At 40.8% G+C, this 26,620-nt stretch overlaps 1 protein-coding gene across 4 annotated transcripts in view; it reads right to left on the reverse strand.

Annotated features, from left to right (window-relative positions):
* Positions 1-880: 880 nt before the first annotated feature.
* The window catches only part of LOC124289323 (PDZ and LIM domain protein 3-like), a 30,031-nt gene continuing 4,291 nt past the window's right edge, over positions 881-26,620 (reverse strand). Inside the window, exons 1-7 of one of the 4 annotated variants that reach the window (XM_046725937.1) lie at positions 16,990-17,107; positions 8,714-8,862; positions 7,522-7,542; positions 6,501-6,531; positions 4,935-5,478; positions 3,518-4,016; positions 881-2,075 (exon numbers count right to left, since the gene is read on the reverse strand). In XM_046725937.1, the coding sequence (XP_046581893.1) occupies positions 1,796-2,075; positions 3,518-4,016; positions 4,935-5,478; positions 6,501-6,531; positions 7,522-7,542; positions 8,714-8,862; positions 16,990-17,070 (1,605 nt within the window). In that variant the 5' untranslated portion in view covers positions 17,071-17,107 and the 3' untranslated portion in view covers positions 881-1,795. Of the gene's footprint in view, positions 2,076-3,517; positions 4,017-4,934; positions 5,479-6,500; positions 6,532-7,521; positions 7,543-8,713; positions 8,863-16,989; positions 17,108-26,620 lie in introns of those variants that run through there. The other 3 variants (XM_046725935.1, XM_046725938.1, XM_046725936.1) reach the window with 3 other exon arrangements.

Genomic DNA, 26,620 nt, shown 5'->3' on the forward strand with positions numbered 1-26,620 from the left:
AAGCTCATTTCTGGTGTCCTCCACCGTGATGTTACTGGGATATTGCTAAAGCGGCGTTAACCTAAACTCACTCACTCACTATCGTTGCAATGATACAGAAGCAATGTAGAGGCTAGATAGCCATCTTATGTTGCAGGTTAATATTACCGATGTTGCCGTCAGAGAGCTTATTGGTTTGGGCGGCATGGTTTTCCTCACTGTAATGATCCAGTTCTCATCTCCATTTCGTTGGTTAAACCTCGAGATAAAATAGTGGCGGTATGCATTCACGGCTGATAGGTGTGTTGTTTTGATTGTTTGCTGTTTAACGATACACTCAGTAATATTCCATCTATATGGCGACCAAATACATTCAACACTCCTGTGTATTGAAATCTCAAAGGCATTCTGTCCTTAGACTGAACTGAATCTCATCTTTCGATACACGTGTTTTCAGCAGTTTTTCTAAAACATTTGTCAAAATGTGCATGAAAATCTGATAAATAATGTATTGTTGCCATATGTTTTCCTATTGTAAAGGGGGCGGTGGGGTAGCTTAGTGGTTCGTGGTTCGCTTGTCACGCCGAACAGCCGGGTTCGATTGGTAAAACCATACTCACTCACTGACTCACTCACTCACTCCTATTGTTAAGTCCAGACATGGATGTCTGTTAGTGGGTGAGTTGTGTTTTACGCCGCTTTTAGCAATATTCAAGCAAGAGCATGGCGGAGGACACCAGAAATGGGCTTCAAACGTTGTGCTCAGGAATCGAACCCAGTCCTTCGGCGCGACAAACGAACGCTTTAACCACTAGGCTACCCCACCACCCGGATATCTTTTAGGTCTTGCGCGCCATTGCCAGATCACGTTTCACCCTGATAGAAAAATGAAAAATTCAAATTTCAATGGATCACAGTTTATTCCTTGAAGGACGGTAGAGACTTAGCGAGCGGTGGAACTTACTACAACGTTTTGTTAATACAATATATTCCATATGGCAGTATCCTGTCCTGCAACCTCTTATGATAATGAGTAATATTACATAGTCTTCACACAATATATATCAAATCACCAAACAAGGCACCAGCATGGTTTTGATCGTCTATAGGACTACACAACAACACTCCAAAAATATCGAAAACTCAGACCAGGTTCTAAGATTAACCACGTGGTTTCTTCATCAAAACGACCATTGAAGTTAGTAGTGAAAGCCAGCTTGAATGACGAATGGCATATAATTGACATGGTACATGTTCGATAATTTTATAGCTGTGGCGAAAGTTATTTTAACAAATAAAGCTGAGTTGTTCCAACCATGGAATGCCGTTCATTCTGCCAGCTTTTTAACCAACTCTGCTGACCTTGACCTTGAGTTTGACGTAAAGCGTCATCACCCGACGCTATATATTGGTACCATCTGGCTTCATTTATACTTTGTACAATAGGAACACAATGTGGTATCATCAGCATGGCGATCAACTCACCTGTGGGATAATGTACAAAAAAGTCTACCTTGCCAAGGGGACTAATAAATAAAGGGTATAAAACCTCATATTGCACTTGCGTCCTCGGCCCGTAGTGAATAAATTAAACAAAAAAAGGAACACCAAACATCGTATAATCATATTCTACACCCTCTACTTCAGTAACCAGCCGTGTAGTAGCTAGTAGTACATGTGACTTAGAACAAAATGACTCTACCATCACAAAGCCGTGATGGGCCAGACTGGCGTAGATTCGCCCATCATTAGTTAGTGTTTGGAACATGTACAGCAACGTCTTCAAACTCCTTGTCCCTGCTCCTCATCCGCAGCCTTAGAAGTCAGACACCCCCAACTCATCCTCAAGACCAGGTGCATTGAATTGGGCAGGTGCGCTGAATTTGGCAGATGCTTGGAACTGAGGGGCTGGTTTTGGGGGCGGGGGTGGCACAGGAGCACCTCTACCAGGGGCAGGAGCTGGGGCAGCCCTGGCAGGAGCTTGTCCTGGGCGGCGCTCTTCTTGTTGAATCATTCTAAACACAGCTGATTGGTTCCAGTCCCGATCTCCTTCCTTGGCTGGTTTACCTTGTGCCTGTGGTGCCTGTGGCTGGGCGCTGTATAAACAGGGAAGAGAAGGTTACACTGGATCTCTTACATACTCGTCATCAACGATTTCTCATCGAATGTGTTTGCCTAAGATTTAAACCACTTAAGTCATGTCATCACTGATTGATTTCAACATACGATTGCCTTTTTTCTTTTTTTTGGGTTTTTGTTTGGCTAAATGAATAGATGTGAAGTTGAAACATTAATTATCATCGCATACACCTGGAATAGACTTCTGTTACCAATGGAAAGGTGCAATTTTTTTACGAGTTATTATTCTCAAATAATATGAGTTTAGTTTGTTGAGATGTAGTCAGAAGAGAACAGTCATGCCTAGATTTTCAAAAGTAAATTATTGATGAAATGACAATAAACAAATTAGTCAAAACGTTAATATCGAAAAACAGTCATAGATGAACGTGATGGATATTTAAAGTATGGTTAACATATGAAGGCAGATGGCATTTGTATTACCAATTAGGTATTCATATAATGGATTCGGATGATGCATTCAATAATATAAACAAACTCATTCAATGCTATTTACAGGATAAGGTTGGCACGTGCATTGGTGGGTGACACGTCATATCCGGTATGTGTATTAACCAGTCAGAAAAGACAAAGGCTCTAGGCTAGGGTTCAGGGGTTGCTATATTCCAAATAAGGCTGAACCCTCAATAGAAGAACGTGGACATCATGTTGGTACGAGACCAGTAAAGGCAGGTGCTTGGTATATCGCTATTATCTCCCTTTACAAGGACAGTGACGAATAAATAATAATCTACTTTCATTCATATACGGGTATATTTTACTAATTAGGTGATCATAATTGAATTTGTGACAGTTAATACACGTATTTTATAAAAGGTTTTATGTGCAATGATGATTTTTACTATGAAAACTTGCAATCAACAATAAGGGACCGTTCATAATTTATGGCTTGGGGTTTGATGGGGGATGATGATTTTAAGGGGGTCACCCATTTTGTTCTTGGGAGGTCATCAATGTTTGACACGTGTACTAGGTGGTGGGGGTAGGAGCAGCAATTTTGTACATAAAAATATTTAAAAAGTATGTGAAAGGGGTTCATTGATTTTGAACATGACATGCATGGGGGTAACTTTCTTTGTACATAAATTGTTGGGGTGGGTCATTCACATTGTACATTCTCCATAAAAATCATCATCACCCCTAGACATAAATTATTAACGGTTCCTAAACGTGCAGTTATCTCTAGCCATTTTCTACGAGCGTTACTGCGACTGATATGACCGTAGTATAGCTAGCAGGGGATCTACATAACAGTTATATAGACTCCCTGCTTATACCAAGCACTGGCTTTCTACATGGGTACCGAGAGGAGCTGCTGAGACCACAGGAACGAGAGGACATGCAGCATCTACACGACGCCACTCTCAACGCGGGCAGGGGTGGACAAACAGTAACTCACAGCGACGCTTTTGTCTGACCAGCTTTTGTTTCCTGTACATTTTCCTTTGAATACAGGCCCATAGGGGAGTTATATTGCAGATGGACAACCTTTGGGCCATTGACATCCTGCCCCTCACCCTGCTCCTCCTGATACGGGGCAGCAGGGTTGGGGTCGAATTGAGTGGCCGTCTGAGGATCACTCATAGGATTGTAAGCTCCAGACCTGGGGGTAGGCTGTTGGCTTGTGTAGTCCAAGTCTACATCCCAAGGCTTTACTCCAGTGCTTCGTAGACTCTCTCTCCAGGGAGCTCGGACCTCGGGCTCGTTCTGGTAGCGTGGTGGCTCCGACTGCACGGGCTGCTGATACTGCCTGGGGGGTGCCTTCTGGGGTGTCCACTTGACGCTGGCAGGCCGTGCCCCTGGTGCGGAGTAGTCTATACCAAAGGAAGGCGCATCTGGGGACTTCCCCACCGGTCTTGGTACTTTTGGTACTGGAGTTGCCCTCACCGATTTAGTAACTGAAAAAAGATGTAGCAGGAATCCGTAATCGGTGAACCTGAGGAAAACTAGACTTGCTTTATTTAGGACTTTAGCATTGCAGGCAGGGCTAGGCTGGTAGGGAAAATAATATGGTTCAGGGACCGTGAGACAGACTATGTATCGCACTGTTCAGACAATGTTCCACAATTATGTGTATTATTCGTAAAGTATCACGACAACCTTACAGGTACAATATAGCACCGAAGTTAAAACCTCAAAGTTCCACGTCATCGCGTACTGAGATGGTGGCCAGGGGGTTAAGGGGCCACGTCTCTCGGCACTGAGTTGCCTCCCTTGGTTATGGGAACTCATGTAACTTAATTTTGCCATATTTCACTGAAAATCTCACTCACCATATGTATTGACCTTATATTCCTGTCATCTTGATTATATTATCATGTGTAATTTTATATTGAACTTTTCTCATGTACCACCGTTGGTGGGTTCTTCTGAGAATAAACAAACTGTAAACTGTAAACTGTTAGCAGTTCGAATTCTGTATTTGTCTAAATTATGATCCATCGTTTGTCAGCAACATCTATGAACTGTTATTTGTCCATCTGTTGCTTGTATCTGTGACAGCCAGCATCATGTTAGACATTCTTTCAACTTCAGCTGCCTCGCCGTAATCTAACCGATTTACAGATCACAGGGGTCAAAAACTCTCACTCCAAACAAAAGGAACTCATCAAATTGCTCGTATGTCCAAACATTCTGATCAAGAAGGCTTTTTATTCCTATTTGCAAGCACCTTTCACAACTACCTTGTGGTTAATACAATTGTATTGTGGTTAATACAATTGTATTCGTAATACAAATATTCCAGATAAAGGGAATGCCAGTCAGCGCTTTAAAAGATATTCTGTTTTACCTACTTATCCATCCTCTAGTCTCACCTGCCGGCCTCTGGTCCTGGAAAGTTTTCCTCCTCTCCCACACAGGAACAAAATCCTCTTCATCCTCCGCGTATTGTCCACTGTCGATCTGCTCAAATGTTGGTCGGTAGCCTCCCCCTGGGGAGACGGGACCTCCCAATGACATGTTGGGCTGGAAGGGTGGTGGCGGGGCTGGCTGCTGGTAAATCTGTTGTTGCTGAGTAGGTTGCTGATAGGATTGTTGCTGTTGCTGGCCATAGAAAGGAGCCTGTTGATAAGGGTCGGGGGAGCGCGGGGAGTAAATGATGCTGTCTAGACTCTCCTGGACCTTGTTCAGCATTTGACCTTGACCTCCAACTGGACGGTACGATGGCCTTGAAGCTTGTTGAGGAGCTTGGAGGTTTGGACGCGTGAAGTCGGAACCAAAGTCAGGACCGCCACCACCCAATCTGGACAGGTTGACCTTCTTGGGTTTGTGTCCGGCTGATCCACCGCCACCGCCATAGGAAGGCATTGCTTTAGGCGGGTTGGTTCGTGGTGCAACTGGCGCCGGGGTACGAAATGACTGGTAAATAGAATTACAACGTTAATTGCGAAGAATGCTTAAATATTTCCAACAAGATTTGTTTTAACATATGAATTGGTGACTGGGGCCCTTACCCCATTTAAAACAATTAAAAGAATCCCTGAACTACTGGAACTATCTTCTTGACTGATGAAAGTCGTTAATATGCGCTGCATTCAACTTTGGAGAACCGGTTATGTTTTGTTGTTGTTTTGTTTGGGGCTTTCTTTTCAGAAAAACACCATGCTCGTCGCGGAGAGTTTTCATCCCACATTGAGCTAACAAGTTGTTGTGCAACCGTCATATGATTCTCATGTTTCAAGTGACGTATATTGTATTTGATATTTCAAGTTATATGCCGATGTATATATGTCGTTAGACTAACAACTAGTCTCTGAAATGAACATATTTTACTGAAAAAAGTTCATAGTAAAAAAAATATATATATAATGAAAAGGAGCCCTGATCCTTTCTTCATTTTCAGAAGCTGAGGAAATCTAGACTTGCCACATTTTCTAGACTTGTGTGGGCTTTCTTGGATATATTTGCTTCAGGGTCTGTACGACAGACTAATATGTCGTGTATATCAGGTGTAAAAAACCGACAGCTGTGTTTCGTAAAAGGCACCTCAAGTTACATACCAATGCCTGCATAACGTATGTATTACAACTTACATACCATTGCCTGTATATCGAGGATGCTCTCACAAGTTACATACCAATGCCTGTATATCGAGGATACTCTCACAAGTTACGTACCAATGCCTGTATATCGGGTATGATATCACAAGTTACATACCAGTGCCAGTATATCGAGGATGCTCTCACAAGTTACATACCAATGCCTGTATATCGGGGATGATATCACAAGTTACATACCAATGCCTCTATATCGAGGATGATATCACAAATTATATACCAATGCCTGTATATAGAGGATACTATCACACGATACATTCCAATTCCTGTATATCGGGGATGATATCACACGTTACATTCCAATGCTTGTATATTGTTACATACCGATTGCGTATCGTGTCGCCCTGGAGGAGGTCTGAAACGAACAAGTTCAATAATTATTTGATTGCCAAATAGGGGCAATTTTCAATGTGTTTTCCGGCAAGAGCGCTTTACAGTTCTGAAATCTAGGACAAACCTACATGAATCGGCTTACATGACATGAACACGACGACTGACACGTCAATCAAAGTGTCCACTGCGATGAGTTCGGGTGATTTGCATTCAGAGAAACCGGTTTAGATTAATCGTCATTGATAACCCCGTAAAAAGACAGACTAAACTTATACTGCGTTGCGTATATTACTGACATGAGTATCAAAGTACTGCTCCTTATGTGTACGAGTTAACAACACTACATGATCTATGGAATGTTGTAAATAACGATAACAACAAGTGTACAACATGCCTATTTTAATCAACAACATCAAGTATTATGGTGTTTGGTGACCATATAGAATTATCGTATTTGTTTATTTATCAGCTTAGTTTGCTTCTGTTGATGAAATTTCGCATAAGCTACTGACCATGTGATATTCTGCTGAGGGTGAGGAGTGGTGTTTATGAGTGCGGGAAGAGGGACCTGTTATTTTTTTCTGAAGACAGAATATGTTTTTATATCCCATATGTTTAAGAGGAGTCAGTGAATTAATTAGAGTTAACATATTGTTTACAGTATTTTCTGGAACAAATTATTTTTTTCCAGGAAGATCCCAGGCACCCAAGAATATCAAATGGTCAGTTGAATATTATGATAAACACAATCTACACCTGTATATCGCTTTGTATAGATATAGAACATGCTTATGGAGATTCCAGAGAATGGAGTCAGTGCATGAGATAAGGACATGGCCTATCTAACTCCACGTGACAGAGTGGTCAGTGCGGACAGCTAACTACGTGGGATACTTACGTGTTTCAGTGTGGACAGTGTGCATTGTAGATATATACAGGCAAATACTCACCACATCCACTTTCTTTGCAAACAAAACATATAGAGTTTACCTATCTACACATATATACTTACACGGTGGACGGACTACCCGTTCTGGAAAAAAATAACAGTTTATTGAAGTCACAATTGACCGTTTACTGGTCAATAGTCACTGGCGTGAGAATTTTTAACGGTCGGTTATGTACTTCAGTTGTTTCAAGAGTTGTTTCCCTTGATTTAAGTTCAAGGTCTGTTATACAAAATATACTCGCTCTACGTCCCTTACAACCCAAATGACCTAAATGATAAATATGCTAATATGCTCAGATTGTTTTCTGGAAGAGGAAGATGAGAGTTTATGCTTTCCAAATCAAATTTTCTGAGAGTTATAACGTGTCGACCTCAGCAGAGTTTGAAACAAGGCTTTACAGCAAAAAACCTAATTCTTGAAAATATGGTGAGGTTGAGTGTTATACTGTAGTACTTGTAAAGTGGGTCAGTGGGTAGCCGAGTGTATAAAGCGTCCACTCTGTGTACTGAAAGCCCGTGTTTGATTCCATATTGTGAGTGTAAGCCTAGTAGGCAAAGCTTTGTATCTTCACGAAGATGTCCAGAGCTTGATAAATAAAAATATGAATTTTGAACATTTGATCTGGTCAATCAGTATTCGGGTTAACGGAAACACTAAAAGCCAAAACAGGCTAAACTGACGTACAAAAGAAAGTACACACCTGGTGCTTTTGGACTACTTTCCAAAGAGCGACGTAAATGGTTTGAAGAGAGTTTTTACAGTGATATATAAGTCACACACTTTCCTAGTTGCCAAAACACCACAGATATCGTGCCCAATTGCAAAGTTGCCAGTCAAAATTACAACACTTTTCAAATAATCCCAAAACACCAGGTGTGTACTTTCTTTTGTACGTCGGTTTAGCTAAATTTCGCCTGTTACCGACTAAGAGAAGAGATTATTAGTTGTATATCTGACAAAATGGCGTTGACACAGTTTACTGTAAATCATTTTCTAATATGACACATTTTGTAAACGTAGACGTTGAATCAAATTCTCAAATTGAGTGACCGATTAGGCAACAGAATTACGTAAATCTATGCCTAACTCGAGTCCAGAAACAAGATGATTGGTTGCTGATACCATGTGAGAAATATATACTTGTGATGTCATTTCCGGAATGAAAGTCTTGCGGCGTTCACAGTATTTATCATTAGAGAATAGAGATGCAACCAATCAGATACCGGTATATCGGACTCATTAAGGTATGGTTACCTGGTAACAACAAGGTTGATCTGTCCTCCGCCTCCCTCTATGAGGTCCTTGGCTTGCTTGTGTGTCAACTCGTCGCCGTTCCTGTTGCCGATGGAAACAATGACGTCACCTCTCTGGAGCACACCTTCCGCAGGGCTGTTGGAGAACACCTGGAATAGTAACAGCAAGTTAATGTGATTCCACGTCAAGGAAACTAGGCTTTGATTGTCGAGGATCCTATTTAGAATATAGCTGATTCGGCGTTAAGCATATATCATAAACTCAGTCACTCAGTCACACTGTCACTCACTCACTCACTCACTCACTCACTCACTCAATCAATCAATAAATCAATCAGTCATTCGTGGCAGCTAGTAGCTGCTTCATCAAGATGGCGCCTCTACAGCCAGTTCGCTTATTTACACCAGCACTGAAACAGTTCTTATTCGTATATCCGCTAGTTCTCACAAACTAAAGAAATCTTGACTTGCTACAGAATTGTAGACTTGCCTGGGATGAACAAAAACGTTCGGAAGGTGAGTGCACTGAACAAGCACAACCGGTCTAAGTTCCTGTATAAGTCTATAGATCTACCTTTGGACCGGACCTTTGGACCACATATTGTATATTGCACTATGTTAACCTTAATGTAACATATACTTACTACAGTATCATTAGTAATTCTCCAACAATCTGCCCATGATGCTTGGGATATCCCCAGGTTTTAAGCATGATGTTCCACACTGCTCTAACCCCTATCAAATGTCAGTGCATGTACTCAGCTGGTACTGATGAGACTTCGTCGAGAACACACGGACAACAAGTTGTTCCATAGTCTGTCTCACAGTCCCCTGAACCACATTATTTCCCTCCTGCCAAGCCCTCTCTGCAGTGCTAAGGCCCTAAATAAAGCAAGTCCAAATTTCCTCAGGTTCTGAATCTCTGGTCTCCTTGGGGCTCCTTTTCAATTTAAATGAGTTTGTTTGTTACTATCAAAATTATATATATTCAGAGACTAAGCATTAGTCTAGTTGTTCCACTACATCAAGTCATTTCAGTGGGTAAAGGAAGGTACAGTATTCATGGTTCCTATTAGATGCTCACACAATGCACTCATGTGTGGAATCGAACTCGATCCTTGGCGTGACGTTCGAATATGAGATTTACTGGGAAATAACATGATATGGTAGAGTGAATGGGCTTTAACGTTCGAAATGTGTAACATTATTTTCACATCACTACGTTCTGAACGTTTCGAGCCTGACCAAGGAAAACCGAAGGTTGACAGCGTCAGCTGTGGTCTTTGACACAAAGACAACCGCCCAATGTCCGGTTTCATCGACTATGTGAGGCACTGGGGTATTGGAATGTTATTTTGACTCGGAATTTGCAGAATCCGATAAGGAGATCAGTATTGTTTTTGTTGATATTTCACTGTTGCTAGTTCGGGAGAACAAGCTAAACATTTCGCAGATCTGCTGATATGTCATCGCATACATGACAAGTCTACCGTGCGAACCTCTCCGTGACCATGACCTCTCTGACCTCTGAGGTAACGAGGTAATGTTTCTTCCAGCGATGCTGTAGAGTGCTGATTGTTCAGGAATCCATAGTCTCTCGCACAATTGTATATTTTCAGAGACTAAGCGTTAGTCTAGGGGATCCGGGTCGGTGCGTTAGCCTAGTGCTTAAAGCGTTCGCTCGTCACGTCGAAAAACCGGGTTCGATTCCACACAAGGGTACAATGTGTGAAGCCCATTTCTGGTGTCCCCCACCGTGATATTGCCGCAATATTGCTGAAAGCGGCGTAAAACTAAACTCACTCATACACTAATCTAGAGGATCCAGTACAATAGACTATATTATCACAGAAAGATCGTGAGGGGTACAAGAAAACATACCATGTAACATAAACGCCATTACTTGAAGACAATGCAGTCTAAACATTGCTTAAATATTATTTCCCCAATCACTATTACATGAAAACAAATACACAAATACACGAAGACGAAGCAGTCTAATCACAATAACACGAAGTCCAATAATCACATGAAGCACCAATACAGGTGTAAATATACAAAACATCGTCATAACCGTAAAATACAAATAACAATGAGTTGAAACGCACGGTTTAAACGAAACAACGCGAAGAACGTATAATGTAAGTATCATCAGAGTTAACAAATTACGTGAAAACTTTCAGCTGTAATCATCCTTGAGTGAATATCGTATGGTAAAAAATTGATACCTATGAGTGAAGACAGTAAAACGTAAACAAGTTACCTGAAAACTGGAAGCAATAATCATCATTAAGTGAATACCGTACAATGGTAATAAAATACGTACGAGTGAAGGCCGTACAACGTGAACAAATTACGCTCAGGTCGTAAACACCAATACGTCAAGAAACTGTTGAGTAAACACTATTGCCGGGCAAAAAAGATTCAAATGAGATTCTGATTCACCCATATTTGTCACGCCTATACAGCATAATACCTTCCGTTACGACGTACGAAGGCGCCTTTAAGTAAGGCAACCTCACTATCCTACATGTATCGCTGACATGGAAAGACAGACTATAACAGACCCCAGGCCTGTAACAGGTTGGTATGCGGTGGGCGAGCTCCCACAGAGCAATTTGTTGACTGCTCCGGTAAAGTGATTATAGAGTTCCACCAACACTGGTCTTCTCGCCGTCAAGTACCAACCAGGCTTGCTTAGATATGAATAGAACTCGGCGCTCCTAACGAGAAAGAAGGCCCCCCATATACCAGTCAGAAACGTCTTTTTGCACACACGGGAATTCTTTAGTTCCAACCTGAAATAGTATTTGTTTTGGCAATAACAGTGACTTGAAGGTGGATTTGGATTATGAAAGACGTCACGAACTGAGGAATCTGCAAGGAAGTACAATTTGTTTTGTCATCGGGTATTTTCGTTAATTTGGTTAAGTGAAACACTATAGTATACTAAGAGAAGTACGGGCTACCTATACTGGGAGCCTTCATTTCCAGAGCTCTAGGGTTCGGTACTTCTTAAATGACCTTGAACTATACTGATTCTACTTGAAGAGCAGTATATTTTCATCCTCTCCCACCGAGATGGACTAACATGTAGTCGCAGAAATAAACATAGTTTACCGAACAAATAACAGTTTCTAAATTATATACATAAAACATAATAAAAAGGAGCCAACAGCCTAGACTTTCTTCATTTCCTGAAACCGTGGCTATCTGGACTTGCATGGGCTTTCCTGTATATATTAGGTTCAGGGTCTGTATGGCAGACTACCAAAGGGCATGTGATTAGAGTGTAAACATCAAGAACATGCTGGAGGTCCAATATACGTAAAAATTAAAGAAAACCGATGACCCTATCCAACTAAACCAAAATTATATGCTCTCTCTTTCTGGAATTCACAAAGAATTAATATTCTTTGCATGACCCAGGTGACTAAAAAAGATTTCTATGATCTCATTAACAGAAAATCCTTTCCAAAATCCCAAGGTAAGGAAACGCTTTCCGGCACCTCATCGGCATGAAAACCTGTTTCATAACCCCACGGAAAAAGAAATCCGTCTTCAAACCAATCACGGATCTGTGTCGAAGACAGAAATTCACTTATATTAAAACTGGGTCAACCACAAAGCACTTAATTCAGTTTGAGTTCCGACATTAACATGGCTTATTGGCTTTTAAAACCCAGCTGATAAAGTATTTCCCTCTAATTGCCACACTATGCTGAAAGATGCGATGTGAACAACTGTGGAATAACAGGTGAAGCGTTCGTCAGTCAATAACCACAGACTGATGCAGTTACGGTGTCAAGGTCAGTCAAATTCCCCGAGGGCCAGGCCACCTATATGTCTCGGCTTCAGTCCAGGGGTCCGTTCAACAAAGATATCATAGCAATCAGACCATCGTATCGCTGTACTTAAACACAGGTTTACGGCTACGTTGTGCTATGGCAGCTTTGTACAACGAGGCCCTGGACAAAATGTAATCTAAACATGTAAAAATATTATATCTATTAAACCTACAACTATTTAACAATAAAAGTCATTTTCGGAATGTTTTATAAGGTGTGAGTGAACTGGTTCCGGTTAGGGAGCTGGGTTAAGATGACATCTACCCCTTTGTGAAACATATTGCTGTACTTAGAGTGCTTATGGACCAAGGATCATGTATAAACAGGGCGAATCTAGGATTCGAACCCACGATCATCGAATCCTAGCTGATAAGGGACGCAACTGCATAGCGAACGGGTCAAGAACATTAAGGCCACCTGTGATCATCGTTTTGTTACAATGGCTCTGACAAGAGATAATTTTGAAAGATGCAAAGAAACTTTTAAATTGATAAGGAGCCCCAGTGAGATGAGAAAATCAGAACTTGAAGAAATCTAGACTTGGTTCTATTTTCTTAAGTCGAATAAAGGTTTAATAAACAACATATGCTATGTCGAAGTCATTTTATGATACAAAGTGTTCCCGAGTGATGTCATATTTTTCCTTGTACCTCGAGAGACGAGTATTTCACGTCGTCAGTATCATTATTACAAGCGTCGATTGAAAGGGTTTGTTGAAAGAATATACCTTGACAGTATATAAACAAGTGTGTTTCGCACAAAAAATATTTACAAACATCTACAGCCTTGCTATTGTTCAGATTTAGGAGAAGGGTGATAAACCTCTCACTACAAACGACGAGGGATCAGATAGGACTATCCCCGTGACAACAGTTGCTGATGTCTTAGCTCAAGTCTCCACCATCAGCAAGACAAACACTATTAAGCTTTTTAAGAGGGCTTGTCGTGTATGGCTTCGGTATTTGCAATTGAGCTAGAGTGAGTGAGTGAGTGAGTGAGTATGGTATTACGTCGCGTTTAGCAAAATTCCAGCAATATCACGGCATGGGACACCAGAAATGGGCTTCACACATTGTACCCATGTGGGGAATCGAACCCTGGTCTTCGGCGTGGCGAGCGAACGCTTGAACCACTAGGCTACCCCACCGCCCCACTTGAGCTAGAAGCTAACCTACAATTTACCTGTTCTATAAAGTTGTCAAGACGTTTGCACCTGGGACAACAAATGTAAATGGATCATCTTTCTTTATCTGATAAGGTTCTCCATGAGAAAAGATTGTTGAAGAATCAGAAAGTGACATCGGTCGAAAATGGTTCTGTCATACATTCAAAATTAATCATTCAATGACAACCTATCCTTTTAAACCTTTTATACTTAAATATCATTCAATGCTACCAGTCATTAAATGCTACCTGTACCTTATCGGACGGATAATTGATTTTTTTAACAAATTTGCATAATAACGTCAAACCCATCATATATATATATCACAAGTAGATCCAATCCAGATAGATAAACAATTTACATGTTTTCTCTGGCCATAATTTTTGCCAGGACATGCCTCGCCTTGTGTTCCAAGAAGACAAAAGGCAAAACCTTGCCGCAGACCAACGCAATGAACACAGCTCGTCTACACCAGCAATGGGCACACGTCCAATGTTCTATCTTCAACTTTTATTCCATCCTTTTCAATTGCCAGTACCATCACCTACGAGATGATGGAGGCGAAGCTGCATATTATTTCAACACATGTAACTTCTTGTAAGCGGAAAACTTATCGAAAAATGTGTGATAATCACTTTTCTTTCATTTCGTTGGGATCCCAGTAGGCGTTTAAGTATTCCATGTTATCTTCATTCTCGGTTCCTACAGATATAGCAGTGATGAGGCTGTGAAATGAATATCTCTTGACCTCTTCAAACTTCTGGTGTAAACTAAGCAACTGCTACGAAGTGGCTCTAAAAACCATTAAATGAATACATGTGGGTGAGAACAACAAACAGTAAATCAACAGGAAATCCTTGCAAACAAGGAAACCAATATATTGGCACCGAGGACATTGAAAAGCCATGATTATTAAACATTTACGTGGGATACGGATGACCCTTGGTCCTGTCGCTGAATGGCATTAAAGGCCTAGGCCTCCTTTCACAAAGCACTAAGTCACTAAGGCAACCTTAGTGCAATGTTAAAGAATGGGAGTTAAGGTTAACCTTTATTACGGTTGCTTCGTGAAAGGACCCCTGGGTACTAAGTTATTACTTGCGTTTAAAGTGACACATATTCACTGAGGAAATATCAGTAGACATTCTCAGAAAATCATTTGCTCTGTTTGGGTTTTCTAACTAATTTCTCGAAGTCTAACGATTGACACGTCGATGCCGATTCTGGTCTTTTAACCGCCGAGTGAGTGAGTGAATATTGCTTAATGCCGCATCAGCAATGTTGCAGCTGTTCGCGGCGACGTCTTAACCGCCAAACATGCGAGCATAAATATGGCATGGTTGGAATACCAATATGACCACTGAACCAGAAACTGTAATAAGCAATAAGCCTCTTCTTGAAATAACATTAAAATAAGCCAGTTTGAAGTACATGTGAATAAAACTGATTCTATGAACAAAATAGTTACTGCAGAACATTTCACAGTGACAGTGCTAATTACATTCATATACCAAATACCCCTTAAACATCTTTAAAGCCCCTCCGACCATAGAATACCCACTGTTAGCACTCGAGAAGTTTCGTCAAGCACGCACTCGCACCATACATCAAAGCAAATTCGGCAACCTCTTCCAGCGGTCCTTCCAGTAATTGGTTAATTTAGGTCCGTACCAGATGATAGTTAAGAAATAAACATGGAAGTCATTAAGACGGCAACCATGCCACGCATATCACGACTGAGATTACAACATAGCTGCGGTCGTCCCAGGTCAGTGGTGAGACAAGGAGGTACCGATAGCCAAACAGAGAGGGTTTGCTTCCCTCAATTAGCAATTCAAGTACTTTCAGGTAGAAAACATTTATTTTGAAGTACAATCACTTCCCGTCAGCCTTCAGATTTGTTTGACTGAACTAATGAGGTTTATACAAAGTCGGAATCTAGAGTAACACATTTCACCTGGCGTTATGTGTTATTATGGGGAGGGGATATTAGCACGATTTACAGCTTGGGAATTTATTTTAAGAGTTGTATTTAGAACAATTGGCAGCATCACAACCAGGGGAATCGGATCCCAACCGTTTGATGGTAACCGAATGGAACTGTTTACATAGTTTACGGAGAAGCATAAATTGTGCATTACCATAGAGAGAGAGGGACTGATGACAGATCCTTGCTCAACTATTTTCTGATGGAATGTTAAAGTGGAGGCTTCGTATTACCTTCGGAGGGTGTGGGATGGTTTAGTTAAACTTCGTTTGGGATATATTATAATTATATCACGGGGACGCAAAGTTATAATCTTTTAATCTAGATCACAAAGATCCTTCGTGTTTGTTTTAAAAAGTCATAATGTGTGGAAAAAATTATAACATACATAATAAGAAATGATAGTCCATGATATGTTGGTTACGTCTCTTTTCTAGGCCAGAACATAAGTCCCTCAGAAGAAACTTAAATTGGGGCGGTGGGGTTAAAGCGTTCGCTAGTCACGCCGAAGACCTGGGTTCGATTCCCCGCATGGGTACAATGTGTGAAGATGATTTTGTCCGAAATATCTGGTGTGATATTGAAGGAATATTGCTAAATATGGCGTAAAACCATACTCATTCACCTATTTATTTTACAACAAAAAGCACCAACATATGTGTAGTGATAATCCACCACATAACCACATCGCTAGAAACGCTTGTTCCACCTGCTCAAAAACTGCCGAGGCAGCAGCATTGCTATAACCTTGAAACCAATGCTGCTGCTGCTGCAGGCGGCAGTGAAAGCCCCGGAGTGTTCATCTACAGCCAGTACAGTAGAGGTCGGTCTCACCTTACCGCTGGCAGCCTACCAAATCTCACATCTTGTCTACCTTTGTGGAGGCAAGGAAGGTGGTATATCGGCATGCGAGGTGTTTTAATAAAATGCATATATTTTGGGTCAAATACGTCTTTGTTGGCATTTTGATTCAATGGATTTTGTAGCTCATTCCGATGAACCCTTGTAGAAGAGTTATTAAGGAATAGAACATACTGATTCATAGACATTAATTATTCATACACATAAATTAAAGGTTGATACTGGAAACATTATGGAAGCACGTCGGACAATCCAGTTTACGTTGTCAAATGTGTCACGATTCCTTGACGCAGATTTAAAGTTTAATACTTGGAATTCACAGGTTAAAGGAGTTTGTAGGTGCGGTCGGCTCGTACTTTAACCCCAAAACTAGATACGACATGCAGACAATATGACACATTGAACATCAATCATACCTTACTCGTCCTTCTCACAGTCCGTTTCTCGGTTTCGGTAATTGTGCGAGTTGTACGGAGAGTTCGTTTTTCGACAATCATCTTGGCAAAGGTTCCGCCTCGACTGATCCCACTAGCCCTACTGCAGAGCACAAGGCTAGACCGTAATTATAACATGAACATTCTGTAACATATATAACTCATTTATCGAGTACTTAGATACGAATCTGATGAGGAGCAGTGATAATAGTATTGATGAACGAAAGGAATTTCAGGACGCGTCCAAAGCTAATAAAATGCTTAAATCGCAACTGCGTGTATCTTAATTCCATCAAATTTCGGAGATATGGTGGAGCGGCTTAACTGGAGAACAAAAATACTTTCGCCTCCCTCCATCCCGACAGCTGGGGTAATAGGAGGGTCTATGTGCCACTTGTAATTGGTGTGCGCGTGGACGACCAAGACGGCACGGCTGCGCAAGTAAACCAGGTTGTTACATGACGATGATGTTTACCAGCTTCAGACTTCAGTGCGGATATTGGTAAATATATACAGGAAGTAGATACACTTATTGTGTAATGAGTTTAAAAACATGGTAATTGTTTTTTAAAGTTTGATTTATCTTCTTTTGAATTGGAACGTGTGATACAATAAAGAATGTCGTTTGATATGTTTTTAACTTTATAACATTCACAGGGATGTAATTAAGATATAATAATTCTTTGTAGTACACGTGTCTGCCTTCACATCATTATACATGTTACTGCATCAAACCGGCCTCAGAATTTCTATTTTAAGTATTGCTTATGAATGATATGACTTGAAGAAGGCTTAAGTCGGTTGAGATATACGTGTGTTTAAAACGAAAGATGAAGAGGGTCTTTTATGCATTATTTGTTATTAACCATGTAATTCATTTGATGATTGTGTTGTATATTGTTGTATTGCTTGCCTCTGCTTTAAGTGAGACATGTTTGGGATTGGTTTGTGTTGTTGTTGTTGTTGTTGTTGTTGTTGTTGTTGTTATATTTTATATTTTTGTTTCTTTGCTGCTGTTGTTTGTTTGGGTGTTGTTGGGGATTTTTGGTAGTTTTTTTGTTTTTGTTGTGGTTGTTTTTGAATGTGTTTTAGATTTTTTGGTGGAATTATTTTTGGTGTTTATTCGTTATGTTTTGTATTGTATATTGTTTATAGTTTGTATTGGTATTGTTTTTTCAAAGGTTTCTATTCCTATAGACATGATCTTGTACATTCAGTTTGGTAAATCGGTCCTAAATTTAGTTTTCGAATTATTTTCTAATATTTTACGATTGGCCAAAAAGTACACCTTTAACAGCTAAACCTGAAATCTGAAACCTTATGTTACAGGACAGGTGCAGCATGGATGTCTGAGGCTATAAACTGTGATACTGTTCCCCTAACGTACAGGATCCAGCCTATCCTTGTGTGGAGCAAGTTGTTACCAAAATACCACCGACCTTTCTCTCACCACCCCGTGATGTAAACTCCGGCAGAGAGGCGTTCAGACACCTTGTAGTTATTAGGCTGACCAGGGATAGCCCTTGTAGAGCGCTGTCATATCCTGTAGATCTACTGAGTCAGCAGATTGAAAATGAGCAGGGTACTGGTATCTGGCTAAGTAGTACAGTGATTTACCTGGAGATCTAGTCATGTGGTCGGGTCCGTAGTCATTATGTCTTGTTAATGACTAGAAATGACTTCCGGTTGGCCTGTTTAGTATTCAGGAATCCGATCCACAAAGCGTTCGTAGCGTTACGACCTTTCGTAACTCATGGGACTTACGAATGTCGTAGTGCTACGAACGCTTTGTGGACAGGGTCCCAGGCTAGTAATGACTTGCTTGAACCGGTGTGTCGAAATGGAAGGGACCGACGCAAATACTTCGAAATATCCGAAGTTCGATACAACCGCAAAATAGTGACTAAAGAAGGAATACGAAGGAAGCAAGTCCGATTGGCAGACTAGTAATGTTTTGCTGAATATATATTGCTTTGTGGACGGACTAATATTGCCTTGCGTCGCTGAATATCTAGTCTTACTGTAGGACTAGTAATGCCTTGCTTAATATCTTGTCTAATAATCAAAGTAATAATGCCTTGCTGTGCTCATTATGAAGAAACGTAATGGTTTGTCTGGTATCTGACCCGTTGGATTGACTAGTAATGCCATGCTGATTATCTAGTTAATTAGACAGACTAGTAACCGGTAATAGTAATAGTAATAGTCCGCTTATATGGAGCTCATATCCTGGCACATTGCCTGCTCACGGCGCTACGTACATTATTATCCCCGGTCATAGGACACCATCTAACTATCCGATACTTTTTCAACTCCCTGGGGATCATACAGCCTTGCTACGTGTTAGCGCAATGAACTAAGTATTCACATTGCGAGCACATCCTCACGGGTACCCATTTTACAGCTGGGTGAACTAAGACAATGTGGATTTAAGTATCTTGTCCAAGGATACTACGCAAAGGTGCCTCCACCGGGGATCGAACCCGGCCCTTCAGCGTGATAGGCAGACGCCTTACTACTGCACTATTGCGCTCCACAATAACAAGTAAATTATACACATTGGTATTGCCTTGCAGGGCATTTGTTCAATTTGACAACTTGTAATGTCTTTCTTGGCATCTATAGGCCACCAGACAAACTCCTAGCTGGATGTTTTGACATATATGATTGCAACGATTAGTGATGTCAGGCTCTTGTATGCGGCGGGTAAAGGCAATTAGTCCTACGAAGATATCAGCTGGCACCGCGGTGAAAGTACAGTTGCATTGATTGTAACCATTAGACTGCAGTTCAGAAGTATCTGTAACACGACTGTAAGGAAAAGATTTAGAAAGGCCCAAAGTCAACAAGTTGCTGCGTCAGAAAGACACTAAAGTCGATGGTCTTGGAATCAGTCTGACAGAAGGAAGCCTTCAAGCAAATGAATATTTGTCATTCCGTTTTACCAAAGAAACTTAGTGGATCCTTAGTGGTTATTGCTGTAAGAAGTCCAATAGTCAGACTGAGTGACTTGCATGATTGCATGTTATCGTGCCTATATGCTCATAATATCAATCACTGATTCAGATCAATAATGTATTGGCTGCAGTGATTTAGCTGGAATAATTTACTCGTTAATGATAATGGTATGTTACAGACTGTTCAGGTTATATACTGAGGGAAACAAATAAGGGATCACATGAAAGCACAAGTGTTCCTCTATTTTCTTCCAGGTATCTTCACAAACTTTGTATCGCACATCTTGTGAAGAAACCTGGAAAAAAAATAAAAGGAACACTTGTGCTTTCATGTGATCCGTGATTTGTTTCCCTCAGTATATCTGGTACAAATATCCAGTACAAATACTGGTATATGAATTTTTAAACGAAATCACAACGATTATGCAAGAAATGTATCAGACTCCCCAATCAATGATGGCGTTGAGCACGATGAGAGTTGAGTCGACGGTGTAAAGCTGTGTTGACTCGCAGTCATGTCCATCAGTGTTTATAAACATATCGTGCATATCGCGCTCATTGGCAGTATTTCCATTAACACTGGGTTAGAGGCAATACCGCTGTACAACCAACAGCTGTGCCGTGCTGTGCAGTGAGGGAACCAGGTGACGTCTGATCTGGTATAAAGGTAAGAGCACAAGGGTGTGATGACACCTGGTTTAGAGGGTATTGACTCATGGGTTTTCGGGAACGGTGACAACTGCTTTAGAGGGTATTAATACATGGATGATAGGGAATGATCACGATGACGCCTGGTGTAGAGCGTATTGACATGCAGGTGTTAGGGAATGGTGACACCTGGTTTAGAGGGTATTAATACATGGATGAAAGGGGATGATCACGATGACGCCTGGTTTAGAGCGTATTGACATACAGGTGTTAGGGAACGGTGACACCTGATTTAGAGTGATTAATACATGGATGATAGGGAATGATCACGATGACGCCTGGTGTAGAGCGTATTGACATGCAGGTGTTAGGGAATGGTGACACCTGGTTTAGAGTATATTCACAGATGTGTTAGGGAACGGCGACACCTGGTTTTGAGGGCATTGACACATGGATTTTCGGGAACAGTGACACCTGGTTTAGAGAGTAATGACTCATGGGTTTTCGGGAACGGTGAAGGGCGGTGGGGTGGCCTAGTGGTTAAGGCGTTCGCTCGTCACGCCGAAGACCCGGTTCGATTCCCCACATGGGTACAATGTGTTAAGCCCATTTCTGGTGTCCTCCGCCGTGATATTGCTGGAATATTGCTAAAAGCGGCGTAAAACCAAACTCACTCACTCACTCACTGACACCTGGTATAGAGGTTATTCCCACTTGTAATAGGGAACGGTGACACCTCGTTTAGAGGGTGATAACGCACAGGCGTCATGGAACGGAAACGTTTTCTTGAGGTGAATAACGCACAGGTGTCAGTGAACAGCGACGCCTGGTATGCATCTCTTTGACATTTACCAAATTGGTTAACCCGAGGTGGTGCTCACAACGCAAGAACCGTTGTCAGGGTGATCCTGGACTATGCACCACCATCGTAGATATCACAGTGTCCTAAACACCACGCAGGGGCGACGTCATGTGTGCTTCATATTTTATACTTTTTAATTCCTCTTTCGATTTTGACTTCCAGTAACTTTGTCAGATAATGACTGGTTCATCTGTAGTGGAGCGCAAGTAATGTACGCTGGCGGCATACAATACGGAAAAGACCGTGTTGGTGATGATAACCATCGTGCAACGTGAGAATAAACAACAATAAAAGAAAGGGTAAGGTTGCACCACATTGTGGTCGGCTGAGGAATAGATTCATGCAGTGTATTATGTATATAGTGGGGTTATCAAAGGTGTGTACTGACGAGGGTCAGCGTTGTTTAATGCCATAGTCAGCAATATATCAAATCTAAAATCATAGTTTGTCAGAAAAACAAAGGACTGTAAGCACGATTAGTGAGTCGTGCTGTCCAGCGTGATGGTACATATCCATATGGGTCCGACATTGTATCCATCCGATTCCTATAACAACTATCTGTTCGTATCTTCAAGTCTGTACTTTGTTAGGAAAGAGTGATTTTTGTATCAACTCTGCAATAATGTGATACTTACTGCTAACACGCACGCACACACATACAGACACACACACACACACACACACAGACAGACCGACAGACAAATACACACATACACACACACACACACATACATACATACATACATACATACACACACATACACATATACACATACATACACACACATACATACATACATTCACATACATACATACACATACATACATACACACATACATACACACATACACACACATACATATACACACATACATACACAGACACATACACACACATACATACATACATACATACACACACACACACACACATACATACATACATACATACCTACATACATACATACATACATACATACATACACACACACATACATACATATACATACATACATACATACATACATACACACACACACACACATACATACATACACACATACACACACATACATACATACATACACATACATACATACATACACACATACATACATACATACATACATACATACATACATACATACACACACATACATACATACATACATACATACATACATACATACATACATACATACATACATACATACATACATACATACATACATACATACATACATACATACATACATACATACATAAGGGCAACTTTCAGGGGTTGTTGACCCTCCTGTGCGGAATATACAACAATCAAGCCATACCCTCTACCTCTGCTCCTCATATAAGCTACATTTTACACGAGCATGGATTCACGTACATCACAGGAATGAACCAGAAATAATGAGGCGTAATATCTGAACGTGCCATGGAGTGTGTTAACATATCATGTTTCTTCAGACTGCTCCAGAGAACATGTGACACACTTGGGTATGCCAGTCTACACACACAACCTTCATACCTCAGCTGGGGTTCATTCTAAAATGTATCCTCCACACTGAGACTATTCGGGAGAACGCTGCTTAAGGTGTGTTTACATTTCTAAAATGTTGTATACAAAACGTTCATACACGATCAAAATACATTTGAGTCGTTGGTATCCAAGATGGTGTACGTGAAACACTGGTGAAGATTGCTTGTTTACTGCAAGTCTGCCCGGAAGCCTTTTTTCATACGTAGCTATAACTATTAAGATCTGAGGCTGTGAGACAGATTCATTTGGCAAACACGTGTATTGAGATATGAAAACTCCAAGGTGAACTGTTTTTTGTTCACATGAAGAACTTGAGAAGTGGTGTGTTTACCTTGAATACACGTTGGTGATATACCTATTTTATGTGTAGGAAGTTACTTTAAAAATGTATTAAAACATCAGCAAAACAGACCGGAAATAGTTTACAGTCTGACGATCTTTTACAGGTTCAATTAGTTTACAAAGTACATGTTCTTTACACCTGTATATTTACATAACGAAGCCATGCCTAGGCAACTAGAAGCTAGCTGGTCTGAGAGTGGCATCAAGGACACTAGATAGGTACTGATGGAACCAATATGTCACTTGTAACCATGGCAACGTGGTGCTAGAAGTACAAATGTTCACTCATGACAAGAACAGTTTGTCTGAGGATCTATTCTGACCTTCACCTCACTTACATCCGTCTGCTGTTACCATGACAACACATGCACCCTGCCAAGGTTACTGGAATTCTTCGCCATGCCATCAGGAAAAGGATATAAATAAAGCCAACATACAAACAACATGGAACACGGCTCAACAACCAGCTAATCAATCAGGGGGTCCACTTCTCAGACTGAAGATGTTCTTGAAAGAGTACAACGGAATAATCTATCACGTTAGGAATCCCCATTTCATATTCGGGGAGTGCGGGAGTGTGTGTGTGTAGAGAGAGAGAAACAACGGGGAGGGGGCAGGGGGAGAGAACTTGGATTGTTATTACTTGTATATATTTGTTTCGCTCAAAGTTTTAGAATTCATTTTACTTCTATGAAACATCTATCGAATAAAAAATGAAATTGTTCGAAACAAATATATTTGAAGCTAACCAGCTTGTCCACTGAATGGTATATATTTATAAATTCCTTTGGTATTTCTTTTTTAAAAACCCGGATCAATTAGGATTTAATCTAGACTGGGTCCTGAGGCAAAATGAATAATTGGATTGAAGTCGTTCGGGCACCAGATTGTCTGGTAAAATTTACAATATGAATAAGCAGTTAAGGTTGACCTTAATTACAAAGTTCAAATTTCAAATTCCAGTTATAGAACAAACTTCAACATCCGCAGCTGGTCTGAAAATGAGTAGTCTGTATCAAAGTCCCTGAACCACATTATTTTCCCTTCAATTTCCCTTCTGCAATACGAAAGCCCTACATGAAGCAAGTCAGAATTTCTTCGGGTCCAGGAATCCAGTTTCTTAATTTCCAAACTCTAAGGTGAAGAGAATTATTTGTTTCTACAATAAAAAATACCTATTCACAGACGTTAGAACAAGGACTAATAGATGGGGATCATCGTCTTTGATGTCACAGTCAGTGAACCATATTCTTTCCCTTCCCAGACACTTACTAAATCTATAGTTATACATACTGGACAAAAATAGTTAGGGATATATGTAAATTTTGAAATTATGAATAATGATCTGTTTATTCATTGACACACTGATAAAATATCGATCATAAAAATACCAATATCCCTAACTTATTTTGTCCACTATATAAACCAAGTCTAGATTCTCACTTCGCACTTGGGTGCCTCTCCAATTTAAATCTAGCTGCACGTTTCTATTAGTTGTTAGTCTACGTTTCTATCTACGATATATACACCGTTTCACCGTTAGTCTACACCCCTTGTTAAGACCGGCCACGCGAGTGGATGCTCACTGTTTAACTGATGAAGCTGAAGTGTTATCACCAACAGTCGCTGCACAGACGCCAGTTCCTTCTCTTCATCTGACTTTCACAGTAGTAAACACCAACGCAGGTTAGTGTATACACATAACGTGATCTGTTTCCCAATTAACTCAACTCCGATATAAGGAAGCTCTGTTTATGTTACCGACTTCACCAGCACGTGTGTTTCTGCCTTGGGTGCAGGAGTAATTATCGTTTAACTTTTTCAGCTCAAGTTCCCATGTTTTATATTGTTTACGGGGCAGTGTGGTGGCCTAGAGGTTAACATGCTCGCTATACAATTTCGAAGGTCTGGGTTCTATTCCTCAAACAGGACCAATGTGAAAAACCGATATGGCAGGGATATTGCTAAAGACTGAGTAAATCCTTACCCATTAACTTGAATGTAAAAGGTAATATGAAAGGTAAATATTTGGTTGAGTTATGTTTGCGCTGAATCTGTTGGCCATTTCTTACATTCCTTTTGTACTGTAGTAAATGCAACAAGTAGTATTCGTGGTACATAATATTGATAACATGTGACATGAACGTAGGAAGTTATATTTGAGACGTTCAGCTTTGAAATAGGTTTTGCATCTTAGCTGTGAGATATCTGCATTTAATCTAAAAACAGCAATGATGACCAGTTAAGATGATAAATACAGTCAGACAAGTGTAATCCACATGAAATCAGCTTACGACCATCCGTATGTAGGTTGCATGTACTTAACAAAGGCCGAATAATGCAAAGATACATTTATATTACTATATAACCTACAAATACAGAGGTACAAAGTTACTGTATGACCTACACGTACAGGGGTACAATGTTACTGTATGACCTACACGTACAGAGGTACAATGTTACTGTATGACCTACACGTACAGAGGTACAGTGATGTTACCGTATGACCTACACGTACAGAGGTACAGTGATGTTACCGTATGACCTACACGTACAGGTGTACATTGGTGTTACTGTATCACCTACACGTACAGAGGTACATTGGTGTTACTATATCACCTACATGTACAGAGGTACATTGGTGTTACTGTATGACCTACACGTACAGAGGTACATTGGTGTTACTTAATGGCTTACACTTACAGAGGTACAGTGATGTTACTGTATGACCTACACGTACAGGGGTACAGTGATGTTACTGTATGACCTACACGTACAGTGGTACTGTGGTGTTACCGTATGACCTACATGTGCAGATGTACAGTGATCTTACTGTATGACCTAAACGTACAGGGGTACAGTGATGTTACCGTATGACCTACACGTACAGATGTATAGTGATGTTATCGTATGACCTACACGTACAGTGGTACAGTTGTGTTACCCGTTAACCTACACGTACAGGGGTACAGTGATGTTACCGTATGACCTACACGAAGAGGGGTACAGTGGTGTTACTATATGACCTACACGTACAGGGGTACAGTGATGTTACTATATGACCTACACGAACAGGGGTACAGTGATGATACCGTATGACCTACACGAACAGGGGTACAGTGATGTTACTATATGACCTACACGTACAGATGTACAGTGATGTTACCGTATTACCTACACGTACAGGGGTACAGTGATGTTACTATATGACCTACACGAACAGGGGTACAGTGATGATACCGTATGACCTACACGAACAGGGGTACAGTG

Source organism: Haliotis rubra, unplaced genomic scaffold (genome assembly GCF_003918875.1).
Source record: "Haliotis rubra isolate DU_JTF1 unplaced genomic scaffold, ASM391887v1 Scf44, whole genome shotgun sequence".
NCBI classification, from domain to species: Eukaryota; Metazoa; Mollusca; class Gastropoda; order Lepetellida; family Haliotidae; genus Haliotis; species Haliotis rubra.